The sequence below is a fragment of the Pelophylax lessonae genome (genome assembly GCF_965119305.1).
Source record: "Pelophylax lessonae genome assembly, chromosome: 6".
NCBI lineage: Eukaryota > Metazoa > Chordata > Amphibia > Anura > Ranidae > Pelophylax > Pelophylax lessonae.
In genome coordinates, this window is record NC_138773.1 from 169,604,932 (window position 1) to 169,628,787 (window position 23,856).

Genomic DNA, 23,856 nt, shown 5'->3' on the forward strand with positions numbered 1-23,856 from the left:
GGGCTCAGTCCTGGGACCAACCTTGTTCAATTTATTCATAAACAGCATTGAGGAAGGGATCAGTAGTTCGTTATCAGTTTTTGCAGATGACACAAAATTGGCCAGGGCAATAACTGCACAGCATGAAGCAGATATCCTACAGAATGACCTGGACAAAATTACGGAGTGGGCAACGACATGGCAAATGAGGTTTAATGTGGAGAAGTGTAAGGTTTTGCACTTGGGGACCAAAAACATAAAAACACAATACACGTTAGGAGGGGAACCCTTGGGGGAATCAAAAATGGAGAAAGATCTGGGAGTCTTAGTTGATGATAGATTAGGCAACAGCATGCAATGCCAAGCGGCAGCTTCCAAAGCCAACAGAATATTAGCATGCATAAAGAAAGGGATGTATTCCAGAGATAAGACTATAATCCTTCCACTTTATAAAACTCTGGTCCGACCGCATCTGGAGTATTCTGTCCAGTTCTGGTCGCCAGTCCTCAGGAGGGATGTGTTGGAGCTGGAGAGAGTCCAGAGAAGGGCAACTAAACTAATTAGGGGGTTGGAGGACCTTACCTATGAAGAGCGGCTGCAATCGCTCGATTTATTTTCCCTGGAGAAAAGACGTCTGAGAGGGGACATGATAGCAATTTATAAATATCTTAATGGGGATCTCAGCTTAGAAGAAAAGCTGTTCATTCGAAGGAATTGCATGAGGACTCGAGGACATACAATGCGATTAGAGGAGAAGCGTTTTAACCTCAGGCAACGTGGGGGGTTCTTTACTGTTAGGGCTACAAGATTGTGGAATTGTCTACCACAAGAGGTGGTTTCTGCGGGTAGTATGGTGACTTTCAAAAGACTCTTAGACTTGCATCTCAAGGATCAGGAGATTGAGGGCTATGTTAGATGATTACAGTCACACACACCTACACAGGTTGAACTGGATGGACTATTGTCTTTATTCAACCTCACCTACTATGTAACTATGTAATACCAGCAAGCCTACCAAAATGGCGAAGGTTTTTCCCTTGCCCAAATGTTTTGGTAACCTAATTAAGGAGGAATGGGATCATCCAAAACGAACCCCTGCTATTTCCAAACGCATTGCTAGAATCTATCAGTTTGAGGAATCCCTCCTTAAGAAATGGACGGTACCACCAGGGGTGGACCCACCAATTTCCAGACTAAATAAAGCCACTGTTATCCCGTTGGAGAACGCTCCGTCCTTTCAATCCACCGGATCCCTAAAAGTGGAAGCCGAATCCCGCTCCATTTTTTTCCCTGATAGGGTCAACATTTAGGCCAGTGATTGCCATTGGTTTAGTTTCACAAACATTGACAGAATGGACCAAATTGTTACGCCGTGACATAAAGGGGAGAAGTATCCCCCCGGCAGTAACAGATGTGCTGGAGCAGATTATACAGGGGCTACAGTTCATCTGTGACGCCGCCCTGGACGCCACTCCCTTGCTAGGGTGTGCATCTGTTTCAGCAGTGGTCCTCAGACGCGTGTTATGGTTAAAGTGCTGGTCGGCCGATCAAGGTTCCAAAAAGACTTTGGCTGATCTTCCCTTTAAGGGGGATCGCCTGTTTGGGGCCACCTTGGATGACATTATAAAGGATCTCACTGGGGGTAAGAGCACTTTTTTTACCACAGACAGCTAAAGGTAAAGGACCTCGTAACAGGCGAGGACCTTCCTTTTCCGCTCATAAAAAGTTTGTTCGCTCCGCTGGGGCGGGCGATAAGGGGAAGTCCTCCAAAGCCCCTTCAGGGGGTTTCAGAGGGCGCTGGTCGGGAAAACAAAAGCCCGACTCAGCAAAACCTGAAAATAAGACAGCCTGAAGGTGCGCCCCCACCCATCTCTGGGGTGGGGGGACGTCTTCACCGGTTTCCGGATCCATGGCTTTCCAGAATCCCAGACAAAGGGGTTTGCGAGGTCATGCGGTCGGGATACAAAATCTAGTTTCGATCACTTCTACCGGTGCGATTCTTCCCTTCCAACATTCGACTATCCCCGGATCGCTTAAGAGCTTTGCGGGGAGCAGTAATAGACTTGATGCAACAGGGAGCGGCAATTCCCGCTCCTTGAGCAGAAAGTTTTCTTCACTTTTGCAAAAGATCACAAAAGAAGATTCTTTTCAGATGAAATCGGAATCCCGATTCTCTGGACAATCGGATCCGATTGAGTGAGCGGACCAGAAAGTCTCTGGTCTGGTTGCTTCGGTCTCCGATGCTCAGCCAGGGGAAGTCATTTCTCCCGACAGAATCCAGGTTACCGATAAATGTATTGGAACTGAGAGCGATCAGACTTTGTCTGATTCTCTGGACCAAGTAGCCTCAGGGCAACCCGGTTTGGATTCAGTTGGACAAGGCCACGGCCGTGGCTTATGTCAACCACCAAGGGGGCACCAAGAGTGCCCTGGCGGCCATAGAGGTGGCCAGCATTCTTCATTGGGCGGAATGGTTTGTTCCGGCTCTCCCCGCAGTATGCATTCCGGGGGTGGAAAATCGGATCAGATTAGGTCCGCCGTTAGATTCTGGATTTTCATCCAGAGATATTTCACCAGCGGTGCCTTCATTGGGGCACCCTGGAAGTGGATCTGTTGGCAGCTCGGCTGAACAGGAAGGCGCGTAGTTTTGTAACCCGATCCCGAGATCTGCGAACGAACATAGCAGACGAGCTGGTCGCCCCGTAGGGACAGTATCAGCTACTGTATGTCTTCCCCCTCCTCTCAAGTTGCTGCTGAAGCTTCTTCGCAGGATAGAGGTGGAAGGAATCCCAGTTATCCTAGTAGTTCCGGACTGACCTCGTCAACCCGGGTACGCCGACTTCGTCAGGCTGGTCGCGGACGCTCCCTAGAGACTTCCTCTCAGGGAGGATCTGCGGTCTCAGGGACCGATCTTCCATCCTGCTTTACAATCGCTGGCTTTAACGGCCTGGCTATTGAGACTCAGGTGCTGAAGGACAAGGGATTGTCAACTTCAGTTATTCCTACTTTAATTAATTAAAGCAAGTAAAGCGACTTCTAGAAAAGTCTATCATCGCACATGGAGGTCTTGTATTGCGTGGTGTGAATCCTTTAGATTTCCTCCACGGGCCTATTCGGTGACCCGAATCTTGGCTTTTCTGCAACAAGGAGTTGAGCAGAAGCTGGCCTTGAGTACTATCAAGGGTCAGGTTTCAGCGTTAGCAATCTTCTTTCAGAAACCTTTGGCTACTCATTCCTTGGTGCGGAATTTCATCCAGGGGGTGCGGCACCTGGCTCCGCCAGTGCGCGCGCCCTTACCGCCCTGGGATCTTAATTTAGTGTTGTCGGTTCTTCAGAAACCTCCCTTTGAAAATATCAGGGAGATTCCCTTGCTTACTTTATCCCAGAAGGTGGCCTTCTTGGTGGCCTTTACTTCTGCACGCAGGGTGTCAGAACTGGCCGCATTATCTTGTCGTTCCCCATATCTGGTGGTTCATAGGGATAAGGTGGTTCTTCGTCCGAATCCATCCTTCCTTCCTAAAGTGGTTTCAGTTTCATTTGAATGAGGACATTGTATTGCCTTCCCTATGTCCTAAGCCCAGTCATCCTCGGGAGTGTGCGTTACATTCCTTGGATGTGGTTCGGGCAATCAGGGTATACCTGAAAACTACGGACTCGTTTCGTAAAACGGATTCACTTTTTGTGATCACGGATGGCCCCAAAAAGGGGTTGCCTGCATCTGCCGCGACTATCTCCAAATGGATCAGACAGACGGTGGTGCAGGCTTATTCTATTAAGGGTCGGAATCCTCCGTTCCCTGTTAGGGCGCACTCCACTCGGGCGCTTAGTGCTTCCTGGGCCTTCCGCCATCAGGCGTCAGTGGTCCAGGTTTGCAAGGCGGCTACCTGGTCGTCGGTTCATACCTTTTACAAAATTTTATAAAGTTGATGTGATGGCATCGGCTGATGCCTCTTGGCCGCAAGGTTCTGCAGGCCGCAATTTGAGGAGACCGTTGGTCTACCTCGAGGGTTTTTTTCCGTTGGGTTTTCAGTTGAGTCTCATCCTTTTGTCTGATGAGCCTTTAAGACTTCTAGTCGGCACCGGTTGGGCCTTCTGGATTTAAATTTTGATTTCTGTTATCCCACCCCTCATTTGTGGCACTGCTTTGGGACGACCAGATTTGATATTAATCAAGAGGACTGCGTCTGTCAATGAGCGACAGAGAAAAATTGATTTTTGTAAAATCTTACCGTGAAATCCTTTTCTCTTAAGCTCATTGACAGACGCAGTACCCGCCCCTCTACTTTTGAGTTGGGTTGGGTTAAATTCTCTGACACTGCTTTGTGACATAACTGACATCCTGTAGCAGGGAGAGAGAGGATATACCCTCTGGGACTGCCCCTAAGGTGTGGCCAGAACATTTTCCTTCTGCCTAGTGTCCTACTCCTGTAGAGGGCAGTATAACCCGATTTGATATTAATCAAGAGGACTGCGTCTGTCAATGAGCTTAAGAGAAAAGGATTTTACGGTAAGATTTTACAAAAATCCATTTTTTCCCTACTTTGGGGGAACTAGACTTGGACTGATCTGCATTCTTCCTCCTCCTTTGTATTTTCTGTGCTCTGCATTGTTTCCTCAAAATGGGATGTATGACTCTTTAAGACCGCTTTAGCTTGGCTCTAGACAAAACTCATATAACAGGGGACATTCTCCTAATGCTGAAGTTTAAGAGCCATAATGTCCCTGGTTATGTCCATAGAGGAGGTAACATGATCTTAAAGGGCTATATATACCGTTTTGAAGATATGATCCAGAAAATTTAAAGATGGAGGAAGAATGTAGAGGAGTCCAAATCTAGTGCCCCAAAGTAGGGGAAAGCACAATTTGACCTGGGAAAACAGGTCAAAGGGGCAGACATCACAGCTGACGAAATGCAACGCGATTGGCTTCTTTTGAGGACATCATGCATGATTGGCCAATTAGGATAACTTTCCCTGTCTATACGAGCGGGCAGTTTGCTGCTAAACCCTACGAATACTGCTTTTAAATATGAGTCTTAAGGAATTTTTTAAATCTTAAATAAAAGATAAGGAGTTGTATCCAAAAGGGCTTTACCATGTTTATCATCTTTTTATCCTGGTTCACCCGCAGCCGCCGCTTAACATCGATGCCGTGTTTGTTATATGCTTGTTTGACCACTATAACTTGTGGTCCATGTCATCTGGTAAGCGACGTGTGCTTATTAGTTTCTTGGCGGTGGATCTCATCAGTCAACTTTACTCACCATATATTTATAATTTATGGACATTTGAGTTGTATTGGAAGGACTTTATTCACATTGTGTGCAGTGAGTCAATCCATTTTAATATCCAATTTCAATAAATTTTTCTTACATTATGAGCAGCGATTCAGTTCAGTATTATGCTAATTCAGGTTATACATATTTTCAGTGTTTGTTTTATTTAAAAATGTGTTCCTGCACATTATATCCTGAGATGATATGTACCACTTAAACTGTGGTTTTACACATTTCTCTATCACATTTTGGTTTAGTGCAGCTTTTTTTTTTTTTTTTTTTTTTTAGTTTACAACTGGTATCAAAGTTTAAGTGGCTGTTTTTTTCAGTGATGGGGGAAGACATAGATTTGGGTTCCTGCTTAGCAGAAACAAAGGATCTCAATCTTGTCCCCTTGCAGAACGACGATCTGCCTTGTTTCCCTTGTTCTTCCTCTCATGGGGATTATCCAGGTGGCCGGGCGGACCCCTGGATTGACATCCCTCGCTAGCCAATCATGGCGTGACGGTGCCATCTAGTGGCTATTGAGCGAAACAACGTACAGGTACATCTTTTCGCACAATAGCACCACTTTGCCGCAGTAAATATACGGCAGCTGATCGGCAAATGGTTAATTAAACTTCTAAGGTGGCTGCTGGCATTGTACCAACATATGACTTGCGCTCTGATTTCTGGTAAACAAGTGGTAAACAGGTCTATACTCTAGAACATGCCTGGACACTATTCTAGAACATATGTATGAAGAACACCAAATTTATATTCTATATAGTGTATTGATCATCTAGCGGAACCCTGTTTAAATATATTTATGCATTGCATTATAGCAGTCAAAAGATTGAAGAATATTATTTTCATATCACACAGATTACATAAAAATGAGAATATGTATATTGTCCAGCTATGACCACAATGGAGCGGTTAGGGGCTCCCAGAACCCCCTATGCAGAATCACTTTATCTCCTTGCTATTCAGGGAATTTTTTCTTGTTATATGCCTTTAAAACAGTTTTGTTACAGAGAAGTACGATTAATGTAGTTCTCCATCTATAGAAGTACGATAAATGTAGTTCTCCATCTATAGAAGTACGATAAATGTAGTTCTCCATCTATAATCTTTTGGATATAGTAAAATCCAGACACTCAATTGTTGTGGAGGTTTAAGAACAATTTTTAAGTTGTGTCGTGAGTGTGTTTTTCTTTTTTTATTGCAATTATTTGGTAATTTTTTTCTTTATTATTTTAGTTTTACTCTGGGCATCGATCTCCACACATTCCATATAGGCTACTGCACCTTGTATGGACACATGCACGGCATTTAGCAGGGTACGAGCAGCAGGATGCACACGAGTTTCTAATTGCTGCATTAGATGTACTGCACAGACATTGCAAAGGTGAGCATGATCTCATAATTCTCTGCTTTTCCACTTTTTTTTTTTTTTTTTTAACATACATATTTATAGGTGTATACTTGCCGGTTGTGTGACAAGTAAGGGTCCATACTGGATTTCTTTAGCGGTGGGAGTCCTCTGCTGAATAGAACAGTGTTGCCATTATGATGTGTAAGTACCATTTCAAGTGGCATTCTCCTGTGAGCCTAATTTTCCATAGAGCAGGACCTAGCAACCTTGCATCAATCATCAGGGAGTGAAGATGCATCCTGGGGGCAAGGGGAGGTTATATCATTGATGGCCTTACAGTAAGTGTGTTTTATGGTGTTTGGAATAATTCAGCCCAGAAGACGACCAGTGGCTTAAGTCAGTGTGAGGTTTTTTTTTTTTATTTCCAGTGGAACTGAAAAAGATCCAACTGAAAACCAAGCCTGGAGTTTAAATATAGAGTACACTTTCACTTATTGGTTTCATTTTTTACATCCCTTTTTATTGGTTTCATTTTTTTTTTTTACATTCCTTTTTTTTTTTAATGTACAGTATTTAATTTGTATAGATAGCATAGATACATATAAATTAATGTAAACCTTTCCAGAGGTAAAGTGTAGTGCGGCTCAAAGCTGAAAGTGTGAAGCACTTCCCCTGCTGGGGTTGCCCCACCCACCAGAGCTAGACTAGGCCCCGGTGGGTGGGGGTGAAACATGTCAGGGGCATGGCCAGTGGAGCAGCGCCTGCTGAAGCCAATCACGCTTATGAGCATCGAGTCGGTCGAGCGTCATCTCACTCTATTTCCAGAGGTAAGTTTAGAAATATAGCAGCATCTGGCGCACTCCACATTCTTATGCTGCACACATGAATCATTTAACTACTAGCTGTACTAAACAATTCTTTGAGCGTAGATGTGCTTGCGTTTCTGGAGGACAGCTGCACTTGGCATCTTTTCCTAACTTGTACTGCAGCGTGTCTTTTTTTTTTTTTTTTCTTTTTCCCTGATCATCCTCTTTAGATCTGAAAATTAAAGAAATTGTATAAACTTTCTTTTCATTTATCTCCTTAAAAACAAAAAAAGACACACCTCTATATGGAGAAAGGCTGGCCATACAGAGTTGTTTTAAGGGCCCTTTCACACCACAGTGCTGTGCTTTTTTTCTCCCTCTGCATTAAAAACTCATGGTAAGTCGGTTATGAGTTCCAATGGCCTAGCCCACACCAGTGCAGTGCTTTTCAGTTCCAGGGGAAAAAAGTACAACACAATGCTTCTTTTTTCTGCACAGAGCTGTACTGGAATGCAGTAAAAATCCATCAAAACTGTACTGGACCCCAGTACAGCGGGGGGGGGGAAGCATCTTGAATGCAGCGCCAAAAATGCAACAAACGCATTAAAAACATGCATGCAGAAGCTCATCCACAACGGATCTGCAGTACGTTTTTGTGGTCTGAACAGGTGCTCAGTCTATGCTAAATAGCGTGGAATCTTGCCACTGGCACCGGTGGCTGTCAAAATACCGAAGTAGTGACTTTGATTGGATTCAGGTGATGTTGGGCTGACAATTTTCTGGCAGGCCCATCAATGGCGCAAATGTCACTCTGTGTATGGTCATCTGTAGAAATATCTATCCAGAGAGATAAACGAGGAACTTTTAGACTTTTTACCGCCTAGATTTTTAGGATGGACCCTAGTTACTGACAGGGTGCAGTGATTGCCAGTCCTAGTAGATTTGTAAGGGAGAGCTTTGTAATTTAATAATTCACTGTGCTTGCCCCATTTTAAAGCATAGATTATAGTAAACCCTATGTTATGAATAATGCTCACCAAAGCCAAGAATTATAGGTGCTGGAATGGTGACCAGAAAAGGTTTGTAAAAAATAAAATTTGGCAGAGGGGACATCACTTATCTTCATTAAGTGTGTGCCTGTTTACTACTGTGTCATCTTGTGGATCCCCTTTCCACCAAGCAGCGTAATTCATTGAAGCCTTTACAACAGCTTCTATGAATGGACTGAGATCTAGGAATTGAGAGGGCAGACCTATCAATCACCCATCTGTCCTCCATTATAGATCTTGTTAGTCATGGTAGCTGTAGCAACAGCTTCTATGAATGAAGCAGCTGGGGTTGAAATGGCATGCATAGCTGGGCATGTTGACTGCTTGTCACAACCCCTTAGTTGTATTAACCCCCACCTCACGCAGAGACTATTTGGAGGTAGGTCGATGTTGCAGGAGTAAAGTTTTGGTGAGAGCAGGACATAGCAGCAGTAGAGACCCATCTCATTGAGTAAGTGATGTCGCCTGTGCTGATTTTTATTTATTTTTGTTTGGGGGACACAGGCTTTTATCTTTTAGGTGTAGGTCGGAATCGGGCTTGTTTTTTTGCCCCAGATTTTCAACTTTATATATGGATTGGTTACCTCCACCCTGCTGATGGAATAGCAAATCATTTTAAGTTACGTATTTGTGTTTTTTTTGGAGCAGGCAAATGACTCTAAAGTTGAAACAGAAAATGACACTTTAGTGTAATTTTGAAGAAAAAAAAATTGTTGAATACATTTTGTAAGAATATCTAACTACAGTTGTTGTTTTCAGCATTTACTTTTTTTTTTTTTTTCTTTTGTTTTTTAGGTGATGACAATGGGAAAAAGGCCAATAATCCGAACCACTGTAACTGTATTATAGACCAAATTTTCACAGGAGGCCTCCAATCTGATGTAACCTGTCAAGTGTGCCAGTAAGTTGTGCCACTTTTCAGTAATTAAAATGCATTTTACACAAATACACTGGCTCAAATGGAACTTTCCCCAACATGTGACATACAGTGGGTATGGAAAGTATTCAGACCCCCTTAAATTTTTCACTCTTTGTTATATTGCAGCCATTTGCTAAAATCATTTAAGTTCATTCTTCTTCCTCATGAATGTACACACAGCTCCCCATATTGACGGAAAAACACAGAATTGTTGACATTGTTGCAGATTTATTAAAAAAGAAAAACTGAAATATCACATGGTCCTAAGTATTCAGACCCTTTGCTGTGACACTCATATATTTAACTCAGGTGCTTTCCATTTCTTCTGATCATCCTTGAGATGGTTCTACACCTTCATTTGAGTCCAGCTGTGTTTGATTATACTGATTGGACTTGATTAGGAAAGCCACACACCTGTCTATACAAGACCTTCCAGATCACAATGCATGTCAGAGCAAATGAGAATCATGAGGTCAAAGGAACTGCCTGAAGAGCTCAGAGACAGAATTGTGGCAAGGCACAGATCTGGCCAAGGTTACAAAAAGATTTCTGCTGCACTTAAGGTTCCTAAGAGCATAGTGGCCTCCATAATCCTCAAATGGAAGACGTTTGGGACGACCAGAACCCTTCCTAGAGCTGGCCGTCCGGCCAAACTGAGTTTTCGGGGGAGAAGAGCCTTGGTGAGAGAGGTAAAGAAGAACCCAAAGATCACTGTGGCGGAGCTCCAGAGATGCAGTCAGGAGATGGGAGAAAGTTATAGAAAGTCAACCATCACTGCAGCCCTCCACCAGTCGGGGCTTTATGGCAGAGTGGCCCGACGGAAGCCTCTCCTCAGTGTAAGACACATGAAAGCCCGCATGGAGTTTGCTAAAAAACACCTGAAGGACTCCCAAGATGGTGAGAAATAAGATTCTCTGGTCTGATGAGACCAAAATAGAACTTTTTGGCCTTAATTCTAAGTGGTATGTGTGGAGAAAACCAGGCACTGCTCATCACTTGTCCAATACAGTCCCAACAGTGAAGCATGGTGGTGGCAGCATCATGCTGTGGGGGTGTTTTTCAGCTGCAGGGACAGGACGACTGGTTGCAATCGAGGGAAAGATGAATGCGGCCAAGTACAGGGATATCCTGGACAAAAACCTTCTCCAGAGTGCTCTGGGCCGAAGGTTTACCTTCCAACAAGACAATGACCCTAAGCACACAGCTAAAATAATGGAGTGGCTTCACAACCACTCCGTGACTGTTCTTGAATGGCCCAGCCAGAGCCCTGACTTAAACCCAATTGAGCATCTCTGGAGAGACCTAAAAATGGCTGTCCACCAACGTTTACCATCCAACCTGACAGAACTGGAGAGGATCTGCAAGGAGGAATGGCAGAGGATCCCCAAATCCAGGTGTGAAAGACTTGTTGCATCTTTCCCAAAAAGACTCCTGGCTGTATTAGATCAAAAGGGGGCTTCTACTAAATACTGAGCAAAGGGTCTGAATACTTAGGACCATGTGATATTTCAGTTTTTCTTTTTTAATAAATATGCAACAATGTCAACAATTCTGTGTTTTTCTGTCAGTATGGGGCGCTATGTGTACATTCATGAGGAAGAAGAATGAACTTAAATGATTTTAGCAAATGGCTGCAATATAACAGAGTGAAAAATTTAAGGGGGTCTGAATACTTTCCGTACCCACTGTACATTTCCTCCTTGCTTTCTAAAATGTTTGTATGGCAACAAAATGGATTAAATGAATATAAACCATATTTCCACTATTGACGTCAAAATTTTAGAAAACCTCATATATTTGTGTCCCATTTACGCACATGGCTAAAGGACAGTCCTGCTGTTCTGGGTCCCCCTGGCTCACATTCTACTAATTGCTTCAAGGTTGCTTGCAGCATGTTCACTGACATACATAGCTGAATGTGTTCTCTTCTCTTCTGTTTTTGGTGTCTTCCTTTTTAAGGTGTGGTTGGTCCCCCCTCAGCTGAGGTTTTACCACAGTCATGCAAGACTTTGACCCACATCACCTAGTTACTGACTCTGAATCCAAAGGCCACAAACGCCCTCTACCGCAGATTCTGTATCTGATTTGCCCACAACCTTAGCAGTGTTGGAGCCAGTGGCTGCAGAAACGCTCATTCCCTGACTATTGAGCTTACGCCTCAATAGTCAAGGAAAACTGGAGATTGCTCTGAGAGAGTTTGGATTCTGAACCTTCAGGAGTCTGCTTTGGTTCTGTCCACAAAAACTGGACTATCTGGGTCTGACTTGGGAATCTGCCTTAGCCGGAGTGTTTCTCCAGACTTTGCAGGAGGCAATTCAGCTTCTGTTCAGACGGTCATCCTTTTGGGCTTGCATGTGGGTTCTGGGCCTGATGATGTCCACCCTTGAGGCGGTCTGTTGACACAGTTCCACACAACATCTCTGCTAAAGAGATTTTGGTGAAATGGGACAGAATCTATGGTCTCTAGAGGTGGCTTCATTCTCCGGCATTTCGACAGGGAAAATCCTTTCTCCCCCTGTACTGAACGGTTATCACCAGGGATGCCAGCCTGTCAGCGTGGGAAGATGTCCTCAGCACAGACACACTGGAACTCTGAGCGATCAGACTTTTGTCTGGCTCATTGGACAATTAGTCTTCAGGGGTGTATGGTACAAATTCATTCGGACAATGTCTGTCAATCACCAAGGGGGCCCAAGTAGTTTAGGAGGTCAGACTCTCTATTTGTGCTCAAGGATGGACCTCATAAAGGGTTGTCCGCTTCTACTGCAGTTCCAGATGGAGCTGACAGATGGTGGTTCAGGCCTACTGCATCAGGGGTCAGTTTCCGTCGTTCCCCTTGAAGGAGCACTCTACTAGGGCGCTTAGTGTCTCCTGGGCTTCTGTCGTCAAGCATCAGTGACCCAGGTTTGCAAGTGGTTGTGTTAGCATCTGCGGATGCTTCTTTTGGCCGCAAGGTTTTGCTGGCTGCTTAGAGGACCTGGTCCTCTTTTGAGGGTGTATTGTTTTTTTTCAGGTGAGCTCCAGTTGTTTTTGGTTGAGCTCCATGTTACCTGGTTAGCCTTGGGAATTTATTTCTGCTTTTTTTCCCACCCCTCAGGTTTGCCACTGCCCCAATAGTTAAGAACAATCGGGAGCTGTGTCTGTCAATGAGTAACAGAGAAAATGGTATTTTTGACTTTCGGTAAAACATTTTTCTTTGATAATTGACGGGACACCACACCCACACCTCTGTGGAGTTGGCTTTCTTCTGACACTGCTTGTAACACAACTGAGTGCCTGTAGCTGATAGTGTGTGTATACCCCCTATGGGCAGTCAAGCTTTTTCCTTCCTAGTGTCTTACTCCTGTAGGGGGCAGGATAAAACAATGGTTAAGAAGAATCAGGAGCTGTGTCTGTCAATGAACATCCGAGAAATGGATTTTACGGTAAGTCAAAAATCCAATTTTTTTCACAAGCGGCAGGATTGCTCATATGGTATCAGCTTAAGGGTGCTCCCCTCACCCCATTAAATCCTAATTCTAACTTAAAAAAATAATAATATAGGGTTTCCTATCTCTTCATACTGTGGGTGCCCCCCACCCTATTAAATATAAAAATGTGGTCACTAGTTGTGCCCCCAAAGTTGCCACTTGACTCAATTCCCAGCTCCAATTTCTTAACCATTGGGTTATGCTACCCCCTACAGGAGTAGGAAACTAGGCAGGAAAAAACTTTACCATGCCTATGGGGCAGTTACTGAAGGCATACACCCACTCACTCTGCTATAGGATTCAGTTTTTCTGTCTAGTTTAGGAGTAGGACCTAGTTCCCGACTGGGACTTCGGTCTTAGCTTGTATTTTTATATTAAGGGGAACCTTTACTTAAAATTTTTAATTTTTAGCTAGTTATGTTCCTTAGAGAACTGCAATTAACAGCCAGACTGGATATCCTAGATCCTTAAGGTCTCCCATTCCAGCCAGCGAGCGTGTGCAGGTTATAGCCCCGTGCTAGGCCTCGCCACCACAGAGCCCCAATGGACGGGGGCTGGCACGCGAGTGTAACACCTCGCTGGGACGCAACATCCTGGTTCGGCCTGAGTCGCAGGGTGCCCTTTGACGGTTAGCACCCCCACCCTGAATGGAGAGGTAGTCTGTCCGAAGTGGAGCCCACCCGATTGTTGTTGGTATGGTGAGTAGTTTCCCCCCCATAGGTCTTGCTGTCTCGGGGTGGACGTGGGCTCCCTCCTTTCGGTGGTCGGACCCCCGGGTTCCCTTCCATTTCCCCCAGCACCTCTAATAGGCACAGATGCAGTTGTTGCTGATGGGGCTGTCTGGATCGCACACGGGGGTCTTTGAGTAAGTTCCTTGCCCCCTGGGGGTTAGTGACTGGGGCAGGGATATGCTTTGGGCCCGCTGCTGTGGTTAAAGGCTTGGGGGGAGCGGATGTTACTTCATCCATGGGTCTGCGCCTCACGTGGCTGGTTTGGGGCCAACAATTTAATCCGTGGCTGTCTGGATACCTGAACGAGTGCCTGACTGAGATGAGCGGATGGTATTGCCGACGGATGCGCGCCTCACGCGGCCGGATCGGAATTTAGGTCGCGGCTTTGCGGCCTACTCGTGGCTGTCCAGGTACCTTACCAAGCTGTCCGAGGGGCTGACGAAGCTGTCCGGCGAATGCTGACTGATCGCCTCTCGCAGCCAGATCGGGCCAAAAATTGAGGCCGCGGCTGACGGAGCTCTCTGTCTGACTGACCAAGCTGTCGAGGCGACTGACCAGGCTATCTGAGCTACTGATCAAACTGACAGAGCTGATGGACTTGCGACCGGATCAGGCCCCAAATTTAGGCCGCGGCCTACTCGCGGCTGGCTGTCTGAGCTGCTGACCAAGCTGTTGACAGGCTGCTTGAGCTGCTGACTGGGGTGATAGAGCAGTGGATGGGCGTATGGACTGCCTTGCCCCCCCTTGAACCTGGGGGCGCCGTGGGGGCATTGTTGTGTGTGGGTACCCTGCCTGCGCATCTGCATAACGGCGGGCCCCCCCTCTTCCCCTTTTATAGGGGGGGCTATTTCCTTTTGTTTTTTTATGGTGGGCGACCCTTAGGTCTAATAGGGGTCCGTTTGTGGAACTTTAGCCGCCGTCTCCTTGCAGGACTGTGGTCAGTGACCTCCCCTGCTTATGTTCTCAGGGTGAGCTTAGCATATAGCGACTCTACTGGGTCTGCTTCCACGCACTTTGGGTGCCCTGCGGTGAGGATAATTATTTTTTTTTTTCTGCACATGCAAGGGCGCTTGTGGATGCACTGATTGTATAGATGCAGAAAATTTTAACGGGGGCGCCGATCCCCTCGGGGCCCGCAGATCCCCTTAACCACTTCTGGACCGCCCGCCACCGATTTTAAGCCGGTACTTTAAAATTAAATGGATAGCTGCCATAACCCCGGTATTTTTTGAATCTGCAGGCGGTCCTCTTTCGCATAAGGGTGGTCCCAGCGGCTGATGGCCCCCACTCCACTCTATGGTCTTGGAGGACCGCAGCAACGGCAAACGTAGTCTCCTAGCAACGCATTTAAAGAGCCAATTTTTTTTCTTTTTTTCAAATATTTTATTCATGCAAAAGAACAGACGAAGCGGATCCAATAGGTACATCACTTACAATACTTGTCAATAATACTCAATTGATATTAATAACCTACATCAACAGAAAAACATTAGAGGTAATGTAACGAAACATACAAGTATAGGATAGCTGCCTAGGTAAGGACCATAGTCTACCAAGCAGTTAAAGATGATAATCTATAAAATTTAGTTACTACCACGGCTACAGTATCCGTTTCGTCTCTTTCTTGATTTTCTAAGACAAGGGAGAGGAGCTGGAAAGCAGAAAAGAAAAGGGGGAGAGAGAGAGAGAAAAAAGGAGAAGGGGAGAATGAGGACACTCTTTGGGCGCATGTGGTAAAGCTATATATACTATGGGCGCAGTTCCCTAACATCGGCGGTCAATGGGGGCAGCTGTCCTCGTGGGGCATGATAAATTCCGCCCTCGTTCTGATAGCACAAAAAGGTTCCATGGACCCCACGTTTTATTATAGTTCCTTTTTGAATTGTGCAGATAGACGTATGTTTTCCATTTTATTAATGTCTTTGATTTTACGGATACAATCACTGATCATTGGAGAGGAGTGTGTCTTTCAAATCAGAGGTATACATGACTTGGCTGCATTCAAAATATGAAACAGGATCGAACTCTTGTACCTCTTAAGGGGCATAGTGGAGATGTGTAGTAAGAAAGAAGCTTCTTGGGCTAGGGCACGCACTTCTCCCCAAAAGTGGGATAACCGTGGGCACGACCAGAATATGTGTAATATAGTCCCCGACCCCCCCCCCCCCTGGCATCTCAAACAACGGTCTGAGATATTTGGAGGAAACTTATGCAACCGAGGGGACCCAATACCATCTCGTGAGGAGTTTGTAATTCATCTCATGAGTCTTGGTGCAAGCAGGAGTTTTCAAAGCTAGTGTATTTGAAGAAGCGAAGTTCCATCAGTGGTGGATTCTCAGTTTTCCAGATTGAATAAAGCCACGCTTCTTCCAGTGGAGGATTACCCGTCTTTTAAAGACCCGATGGACAAGAGCTGAGGCTCTGGTCCAATACCTTTTCACCGTGGCAGGTTCAATTTTGAGGCCAGTTTTGCCATCACCTTGGTCTCCCAGACCTTAACGGAATGGGCAAAGCTTCTGTGCCAGGATTTGAAAGGGGTTCAACACCCTCCTGAGCTGGTGGATGAGTTGATACAGGGGTTACAGTATATCTGTGGTGCCTCTCTGGATGCGGCCCCTTTAGCCTGCAGAGTGTCTGTGACAGCTGTGATCCTTTGTGGCATGATGTGGCTGAAATACTGGTCTGCGGACCAGGCTTCCAAAAAGGTGTTGACAGATCTCCCTTTTGTAGGAGCTTCTATGGAAGAGATAATTAAAGGTCTCACGGGAGGTAAGAGTACTTTGCTTCAGCAGGTTGCAAAGAGCCTCTTCATAACTGTGGTCCTTTTTTTCTCGGCTCACAAACGGTCCTTTCGTTTTGTGGGCTCGCAGGACAAGGGTCAGATATCCACCCGTAACTTCTTGGGAGTTTCCAAGAGGCCCTGGGCTGGTAAGTTAAAAGCGGGTTCCACTGGTTCCGCAGACAAGCCCTCCTCTGCCTGAAGGGGTACCCTCACCCGTATCTGGGATGGGGGGACGTCTTTGCTTCTTTCCAGACCCGTGGATCTCTTTCATTCAAGACAAATGGGTCCACGAGTTTTCGGCCTGGTTACAAGATAGTTTCGGTCCTTGCTTCTAGCAAGGTTCGTCCATTCCAACTTTCGCCTGTCCCCTGATCGGCTGCAGGGTCTGCTAATAAAGGGAGTAATTGTGCTGTTTCCAGATTTGGAACGTTTTCAGAGATTTTATTCAAATCGGTTTACGGTTTGAAGGAAGGCAAGGTCTGTCCCATCTTGGACCTCTGGGCCCTGAATTGTTTTTTGGAGGTTCAGAAATTTCGGATGGATTCTGTTTGCATGGTAGTGGCATCCCTTCATCAAGGGGATTTTCTTGCTTCTATCTATATCAAGGACGCTTACCTTCACATGTGAGGCATCAGTGTTTTTTTTTTTTTTTTTCTTTGCTTTGTCGTGGGAGAGGAATATTATCAGATCGTGGTGTTTTCCCTTTGGTCTTGCTTCAGCTCCTCAGGTGTTCACAAAAGTGTTGACCCCGGTGTTGGCCTTGCTCAGGCAGAAGGAGATTGCTGTTCTGGGGTACCTGGGCGATCTTCTGCGAGCAGAGTCTCCAACTGTCTTAAGAGACAGTGGACATCACTGTGTGAACTCTGCAAGAGTTCGGCTGGAAACTGAATTTTCAGAAATCCGCTCTGACTCTGTCCAACAAACTGGACTTACCCGGGCCTGACTTTGGATTCGGCCTCAGCAAGGGTGTTACTTCCGGAGGCGAAATGACTGAAGTTGCAGCATGCGATTCAGCTCCTGTTGTCCAGTTAGTCGTCTCTCAGGACTTGCATGCAGGTGCTGGGCTTGATGGGCTTCACCTTCAAGGCGATTCCGTTTGCTCAGTTACATACCAGGCCTCTGCAAAAGGGGATCCTTGCCAAGTGGGGCAATCTTTAATCCCTGGACAATCTGATCCTGATGAGCCGAGATGCGAGAGGATCCCTGATTTGGAGGCTCTGTTCCCTAGCGCTTCGGCAGGGGAAGTCCTTTCTCCCCCTGTGTTGGACAGTGGTTTCCACGGATGCCAACCTGTCCAGGAGGTGTCTTGGGCAAAGACTCGGCTCAAGGAGTTTGGACTCTGGAGGAGTCCAGTCTGCAAATCAACATCCTGGAGATTCGGGCAATCAGGCTTTCTGTCCCTGTGGACGGGTCGTTTGCAGGGGTTCCCGGTAAGGGTTCAATCAGACAATGAAGCACAAAAAGTGCTCTAGCGGACCAAGAATTAGCCGGCATCCTAATGTGGGCAGAACTATCTGTTCCTGCCCTCTCTGCTGTGCACATTCCAGGGGTGGGAAATTGGCAGGCAGACTACCTCAGTCAACAGGCGTTGGAGAGCCGGGCGAATGGTCTCTTCAATCAGAAGTGTTTCAACAACTGTCTCTGGTGGGGATCCTGATGTGTACCTGTTAGCCTCTTGTCTCTGGACCCTTCAGCCGACACCGCAGACGCTCTGGTGGCCCATTCGGGTCCATATCCTTTGATTTACCCTTTTCCTCCACTACAACTTCTGCGCAGAATCGAGGCAGAAGGTATTGCAGTCATTCTGGTGGCTCCAGACTGGCCTCGTCGGTCTTGGTATGCAGGCCTAGTAAGGCTGGTAGCTGATGCTCCTTGGAGATTCCCGCTGAGAAAATCATTTGTCTCAAGGATCGATCTTCCATCTTGCTTTACGGTTGCTGGCTTTAACGACTTGGCTATTGAAAGCCAGGTACTGAAGGACAGAGGGTTGTCGGATTCAGTAAATCCTACACTGTTAAAAGCTATAAAATCCACTCCAAGGAAGATTTATCGAGTTTGAAGGGCGTACATATTTTGGTGTAAGTCTCGTGGGGTTTCTCCCTGTTCCTTTTCGGTGTCCCATCTGCTGGAGTTCCTACAACAGGGTGTAGATCAGCGTTTGCCTCTGGGCACCACCAAGGGACAGATTTCCACCTTGGTATTTTTCCAACGGCCGTTGGCAGCAAATTGTTTGGTTCACACTTTCACCCAGAGGGTTCGCCACTTGCCTTCACCGGTAAGGTCCCTAGTACCTCCGTGGGACCTCAATCTGATACTGTCGGTTCTTCAAAAACCGGCTTTTTAAATTATTCGTTAACTTCCTCTGCTTTGTCACAGAAGGTGACATTCTTGGTGGCTAATACTTCTGCAGGCAGGGTGTCCGAGCTGGCTGCGTTGTCCTGTTAGTCACATTACCTGGTGGTTCACAGGGAAAAGGTGGTGTTCCGGTCAGTCATTCCTTCCTAAGGTTGTCTTGGGTTTCCACTTAAATGAAGAGGTTGTGTTGCCTTCCTTGTGCCCTAAGCCTAAACATCCTAAAGAAATTGCTTTACATTCCCTGGATGTGGTTTGGGCAATCAGGGTGTACCTGGCAATGACTGGGTCGATTCGAAAATCTGATTACTTGTTTGTCCTTACAGATCTAGTAAGGGGCAGGCCGCATCAGCTGCGACCATTTCCAGATGGATAAGGCAGACAATGGTGCAGGCCTATTTCATCAGGGTTCAGGTTCCTCCTTTCCCTGTTAAGGCACATTCTACAAGGCTGCTTAGTACCTCCTGGGCCTTCTGTCATCAGACGTCAGGGGTCCAGGTGTGCAAGGCAGCCACATGGTCGTCCAAGCATACATTCACAAGGTTTAACAAGGTGGATGTACTCGCATCTGCGGATGCTGCCTTCAGCTGCTAAGTTTTGCAGGCTGCCGTTGCAGAGGCTCCGGCCTCTTGAGGGTGTATTTTTTTTCCTTGTGGTGAGCTCCAGTTGTTCCTGGTTGAGCTCCTTGTTTACGTGGTTGGCTATGTTTAGCCTCTTTTTTTGGGAAGTATTTTCACTGCTGTTTTCCCACCACTCATATTGACACTGCTTTGGGACGTCCCAAGGGTCAAAAGATATGGAGCGGTGTCAGTCAATGAATGAAAGGGAAAACTGGATTTTTGTCTTACTGTAAAATCATTTTCTCTGATGTTCATTGACGGACACAGCTCCCACCCCTCTGAGTTGGGTTATGTATTCTTCTGACACTGCTTGTTACAAACTGAAGTCCTATAGCAGGAAGTGGGAAGTATACCCCCTAGGACTGCCCTAGGGGCGTAGTCATATTTGTTTGTTTCTGCCTAGTCCTACTCCTATGGAGAGCAGCATATCCCAAGGGTCAAAGAAGATATGGAGATGTGTCTGTCAATGAACATCAGAGAAAAGATTTTTACGGTAAGATAAAAATCCAGTTTGTTCATTGACTGACACAGCACCCACCCCTCTGTAGAGTTGTCTTTCTTCTGACACTGCTTGTAACAAAACGTGCCTATAGCTGACAGTGGGTGTATAGCTCCTGGTACTTAGGCGTAGTCAAGGTTTTTCCTGCCTAGTGTCCTACTCCTGTAGGGCGCAGTATAACCCAATGGTTAAGAAGAATCAGGCGCTGTGTCCATCAATGAACATCAGAGAAATGGGTTTTACGGTAAGTCAAAAATCCCATTTTTGTTTACAAATATTAAAGTTTCCAACTACCAGAAAGAATAAGTCCTTACATTTAAAGAGCACCTGCTATTTCAGATCTATCACGGCAGCGCCTGTTTGCAAGCATTCACTCACCTGCTACCGCTGCCAAGCCTGTTGTCCACTAGGACCCCCAGGTCTTTTTCCATCTTAGATTCACTGATGTTCTCCCCCTATTGAGTAGCTTGCTTTCGGGTTTCTGATGCCCAAGTGCATTACTTTACATTTTTTAACATTAAACCTCATCTGCCATGTAGTTGCCCACCCCATTATTTTATTCAGGTCCGCTTGTAAGGTTTCCACATCCTGCATCGAAGATATTGGCATGCTTAGTTTAGTATCATCGGCAAATACTGAGATTGTGCTAGATATTCCCTCCTCTAAGTCGTTTATGAATAAATTTAACAGGATTGGTCCCAGGACAGAACCTTGGGGAACCCCACTTTCCACACCCACCCAATCCGAGTATTCCGCATTTATCACCACCCTCTGGACTCTGCCCTGGAGCCAGTTCTCTATCCAGGTACTCATCCTATGGTCCATACCTACGTACCTTAGTTTGTACAGTAAGCATTTGAGGGGAACTGTGTCAAATGCCTCTGCAAAGTCCAGATACACCACATCTACAGGCCTTCCTTTATCTAGATGGCAGCTCACTACATCGTAGAAGGTTAACAGATTAGTCTGGTAAGAACGTTTTTCATGAATCCATGCTGATTACTACTAATACCGTTTTCATTACTAAAGTCTTGTATGTAGTCCCTTAACATCCCCTCAAAAATCTTGCAGACTACTGATGTTAGGCTAACCGGCCTATAGTTACCTGGGATACATCTTGGCCCTTTTTTAAATATTGGTACCAAGTTGGCTTTTTTCCAATCAGCTGGCACCATACCCGTCTGTAGACTATCCTTGAAGATCATGAATAATGGTCTGGCTATCGCCTGGCTGAGCTCTTTAAGAACCCTCGGGTGCAAGCCATCCGGTCCCGGTGATTTATTTATGTTAAGTTACTCTAGTTTTGTTCTAAGTTTATCTTCTGTTAGCCATGGCGGTACTTCCTGAGGTGTATATTTAGTTTAGCTTTACAAGCTGGGTTAGTGTAGCCCCCCAATTCTTTTTTGAAGACTGAAGAGAAGAAATTATTTAACACTTTTGCCTTCTCTCTGTCCTCTGTGGCCAAATTCCCTTAGTTGTCTTTTATGGGGCCAATGTGTTCTGGCCTCGCTTTCTTACTATTTATATACTTAAAGAATTTCTTGGGGGTTTTTTTTTTTACTCTTCTGCTATGTCTCTCGTGTTCTATTTTTACCCCCTTGATTTCGCCTTTACATTTCTTATTACACTCTTTGTACTGTTGAAATGCTGCCAATGACCCCTCCGCCTTGTATTTTTTGAAGGCCTTTTCTTTAGTATTAATATGCATTTTTATGTTGGAGTTTAGCCACCCAGGGTTTAGTTTTGCTCTTTTAAATGTATTTCCCTTTGGAATGCACTTGCCATTCCCTTTGTTTAGTATGCTCTTGAAGCACTCCCATTTTTCCCCTCCGTGTTCTTTGTTCCCAGGGTTCTATCCCATTTGATATTTTCTAACAAATAGCGCAGTTTTGGGAAATTGGCTCTTTTGAAATTCTGTGTCCTTATATTACCCTTGTGTTTCCCTTTTACTTTGATTTGATTTAATACTGAAACTAATTGACCTATGGTCACTGTTTCCGAAGTTGCCCTGTATTTCTATATTCGTGATCAGGTCTGTAGTGTTGTAATCAGTAGGTCTAGTACCGCATCATTTCTTGTCGCTGCATTCACCATCTGACCCATAAAATTGTCCTGCAAAACATTTAGGAACTGCCGAGCCTTGTATGAATGCGCGGTTCCTTCTGCCCAGTCTATATCTGGATAATAAAGTCTCCCTTTATAATGACATTTTCCATCCTTGCTTCCAATCCAATCTGTGAAAGGAGGTCCGCCTACCCCTCCTCCCTCTGGTTGGGGGGGGCCTAAAGCTTACGCCCAATATTACTTTCCCCAAAGTGCCTTCCCTTAGAATCTCTATGGGTTAGAACTTCAACCTCATCCCTCATATTTACCTGTACATTATTCTTAATATACAGACATACCCCTCCACCTTTTTTTTTTTTTTTTTTCGCTATCTCTGCGATAAAGGGAATACCCCTGAATGGTCGCCAGCCAATCATGAGAGCTGTCAAACCAAGTCTCCGTAATCCCCACAAAATCTAAGTCCTCCTCATACATCAGCAGCTCCAGGTCTCCCATCTTTTTGGCCAGGCTTCTAGCATTGGTATACAAACCTCGCAATTTTGACTGGATGCATACTATATACTTGTTTGATGTTGTTTTTAGTCTGCTCTTGTGATCTTTCCCCATACGCACCTTGGATTTAGGAACTCTGAGCGCCCTACCGCTAATATCCCCATTTGTGCCCGCTGAAGCTTGCTCCCCGCTGGCAAATTCTACATCTGTACCCCCCCCCCCATCACCTAGTTTAAAAGCCTCTCTAACTTGTTGGCCATCTTCACACCCAGTACGGTTACACCCTCCCCATTTAGGTGCAATCCGTCCCTACTAAAGAGCCGGTGGCTGACTGAGCAGTTGGCCCACTTCTCCAGGAACTCGAAACCCTCCTTACTACACCAGCTCCTCAGCCACTTGTTAACATCCCTAATCTCCCGCTGCCTCTCTAGTGTGGCTCGAGGTACAGGTAGTGGCACGGATGATCACTGACATGGCATGGATGAGCACTGACGTGGCATTGATGAGGCACGGATGAGCACTGGTGTGGCATGGATGAGCACTGACGTGGCATGGATGTGGCACGGATGAGCACTGACGTGGCACTGACGTGGCATGGATGAGCACTGACGTGGCATGGATGTTGCACGGATGAGCACTGACGTGGCATGGATGTTGCACAGATGAGCACTGACGTGGCATGGATGTTGCATGGATGAGCACTGACGTGGCATGGATGTTGCATGGATGAGCACTGACGTGGCATGGATGTTGCACGGATGAGCACTGATGTGGCATGGATGTTGCACGGATGAGCACTGACGTGGCATGGATGTTGCACGGATGAGCACTGACGTGGCATGGATGTTGCACGGATGAGCACTGACGTGGCATGGATGTTGCACGGATGAGCACTGACGTGGCATGGATGTTGCACGGATGAGCACTGACGTGGCATGGATGTTGCACGGATGAGCACTGACGTGGCACGGATGAGCACTGACGTGGCACGGATGAGCACTGACGTGGCACGGATGAGCACTGACGTGGCACGGATGAGCACTGACGTGGCACGGATGAGCACTGACGTGGCACGGATGAGCACTGACGCGGCACGGATGAGCACTGACGCGGCACGGATGAGCATGGATGTGGCATGGGCGGGCACAGATGTGGGATGGATGAGCATGGTTGTGGCATGGGTGAGCACTGAGGTGGCACAGATGAGGCATGGATGAGCACTGAGGTGGCATGGGTGGGCACGGATGTGACACAGATGATGCATGGATCAGGCACTGATGGGGCACGGATTACACATGGATGGGGCATGGTTGAGGCAGAGGAGGCGTGCAGCTGCAGTTTCTCTCCTCTCCCTGCACGCTGTACTGATCGCTATGTACAGCGTGCGAGGAGAGAAATGAACTGGACATGTGCCAGTTTGTTGTGACGTGATCATTGGACGGAGCGATCACGTGGTAAAGG

The 23,856-nt window shown here is 46.2% G+C and overlaps 1 protein-coding gene and 1 long non-coding RNA gene across 5 annotated transcripts in view; both read left to right on the plus strand.

The window, feature by feature from the left end:
- Nucleotides 1-23,856, plus strand: part of LOC309558193 — a 1,089,490-nt gene that overhangs the window by 645,103 nt on the left and 420,531 nt on the right. The window lies entirely within an intron of this gene.
- Nucleotides 1-23,856, plus strand: part of LOC309558327 (ubiquitin carboxyl-terminal hydrolase 22-A) — a 247,512-nt gene that overhangs the window by 154,176 nt on the left and 69,480 nt on the right. For all 4 annotated transcript variants that reach the window (XM_082261386.1, XM_082261387.1, XM_082261388.1 and 1 more), the window contains exons 8-9: nucleotides 6,497-6,644; nucleotides 9,262-9,367. In XM_082261386.1, the coding sequence (XP_082117512.1) occupies nucleotides 6,497-6,644; nucleotides 9,262-9,367 (254 nt within the window). The remainder of the gene's footprint in view (nucleotides 1-6,496; nucleotides 6,645-9,261; nucleotides 9,368-23,856) is intronic.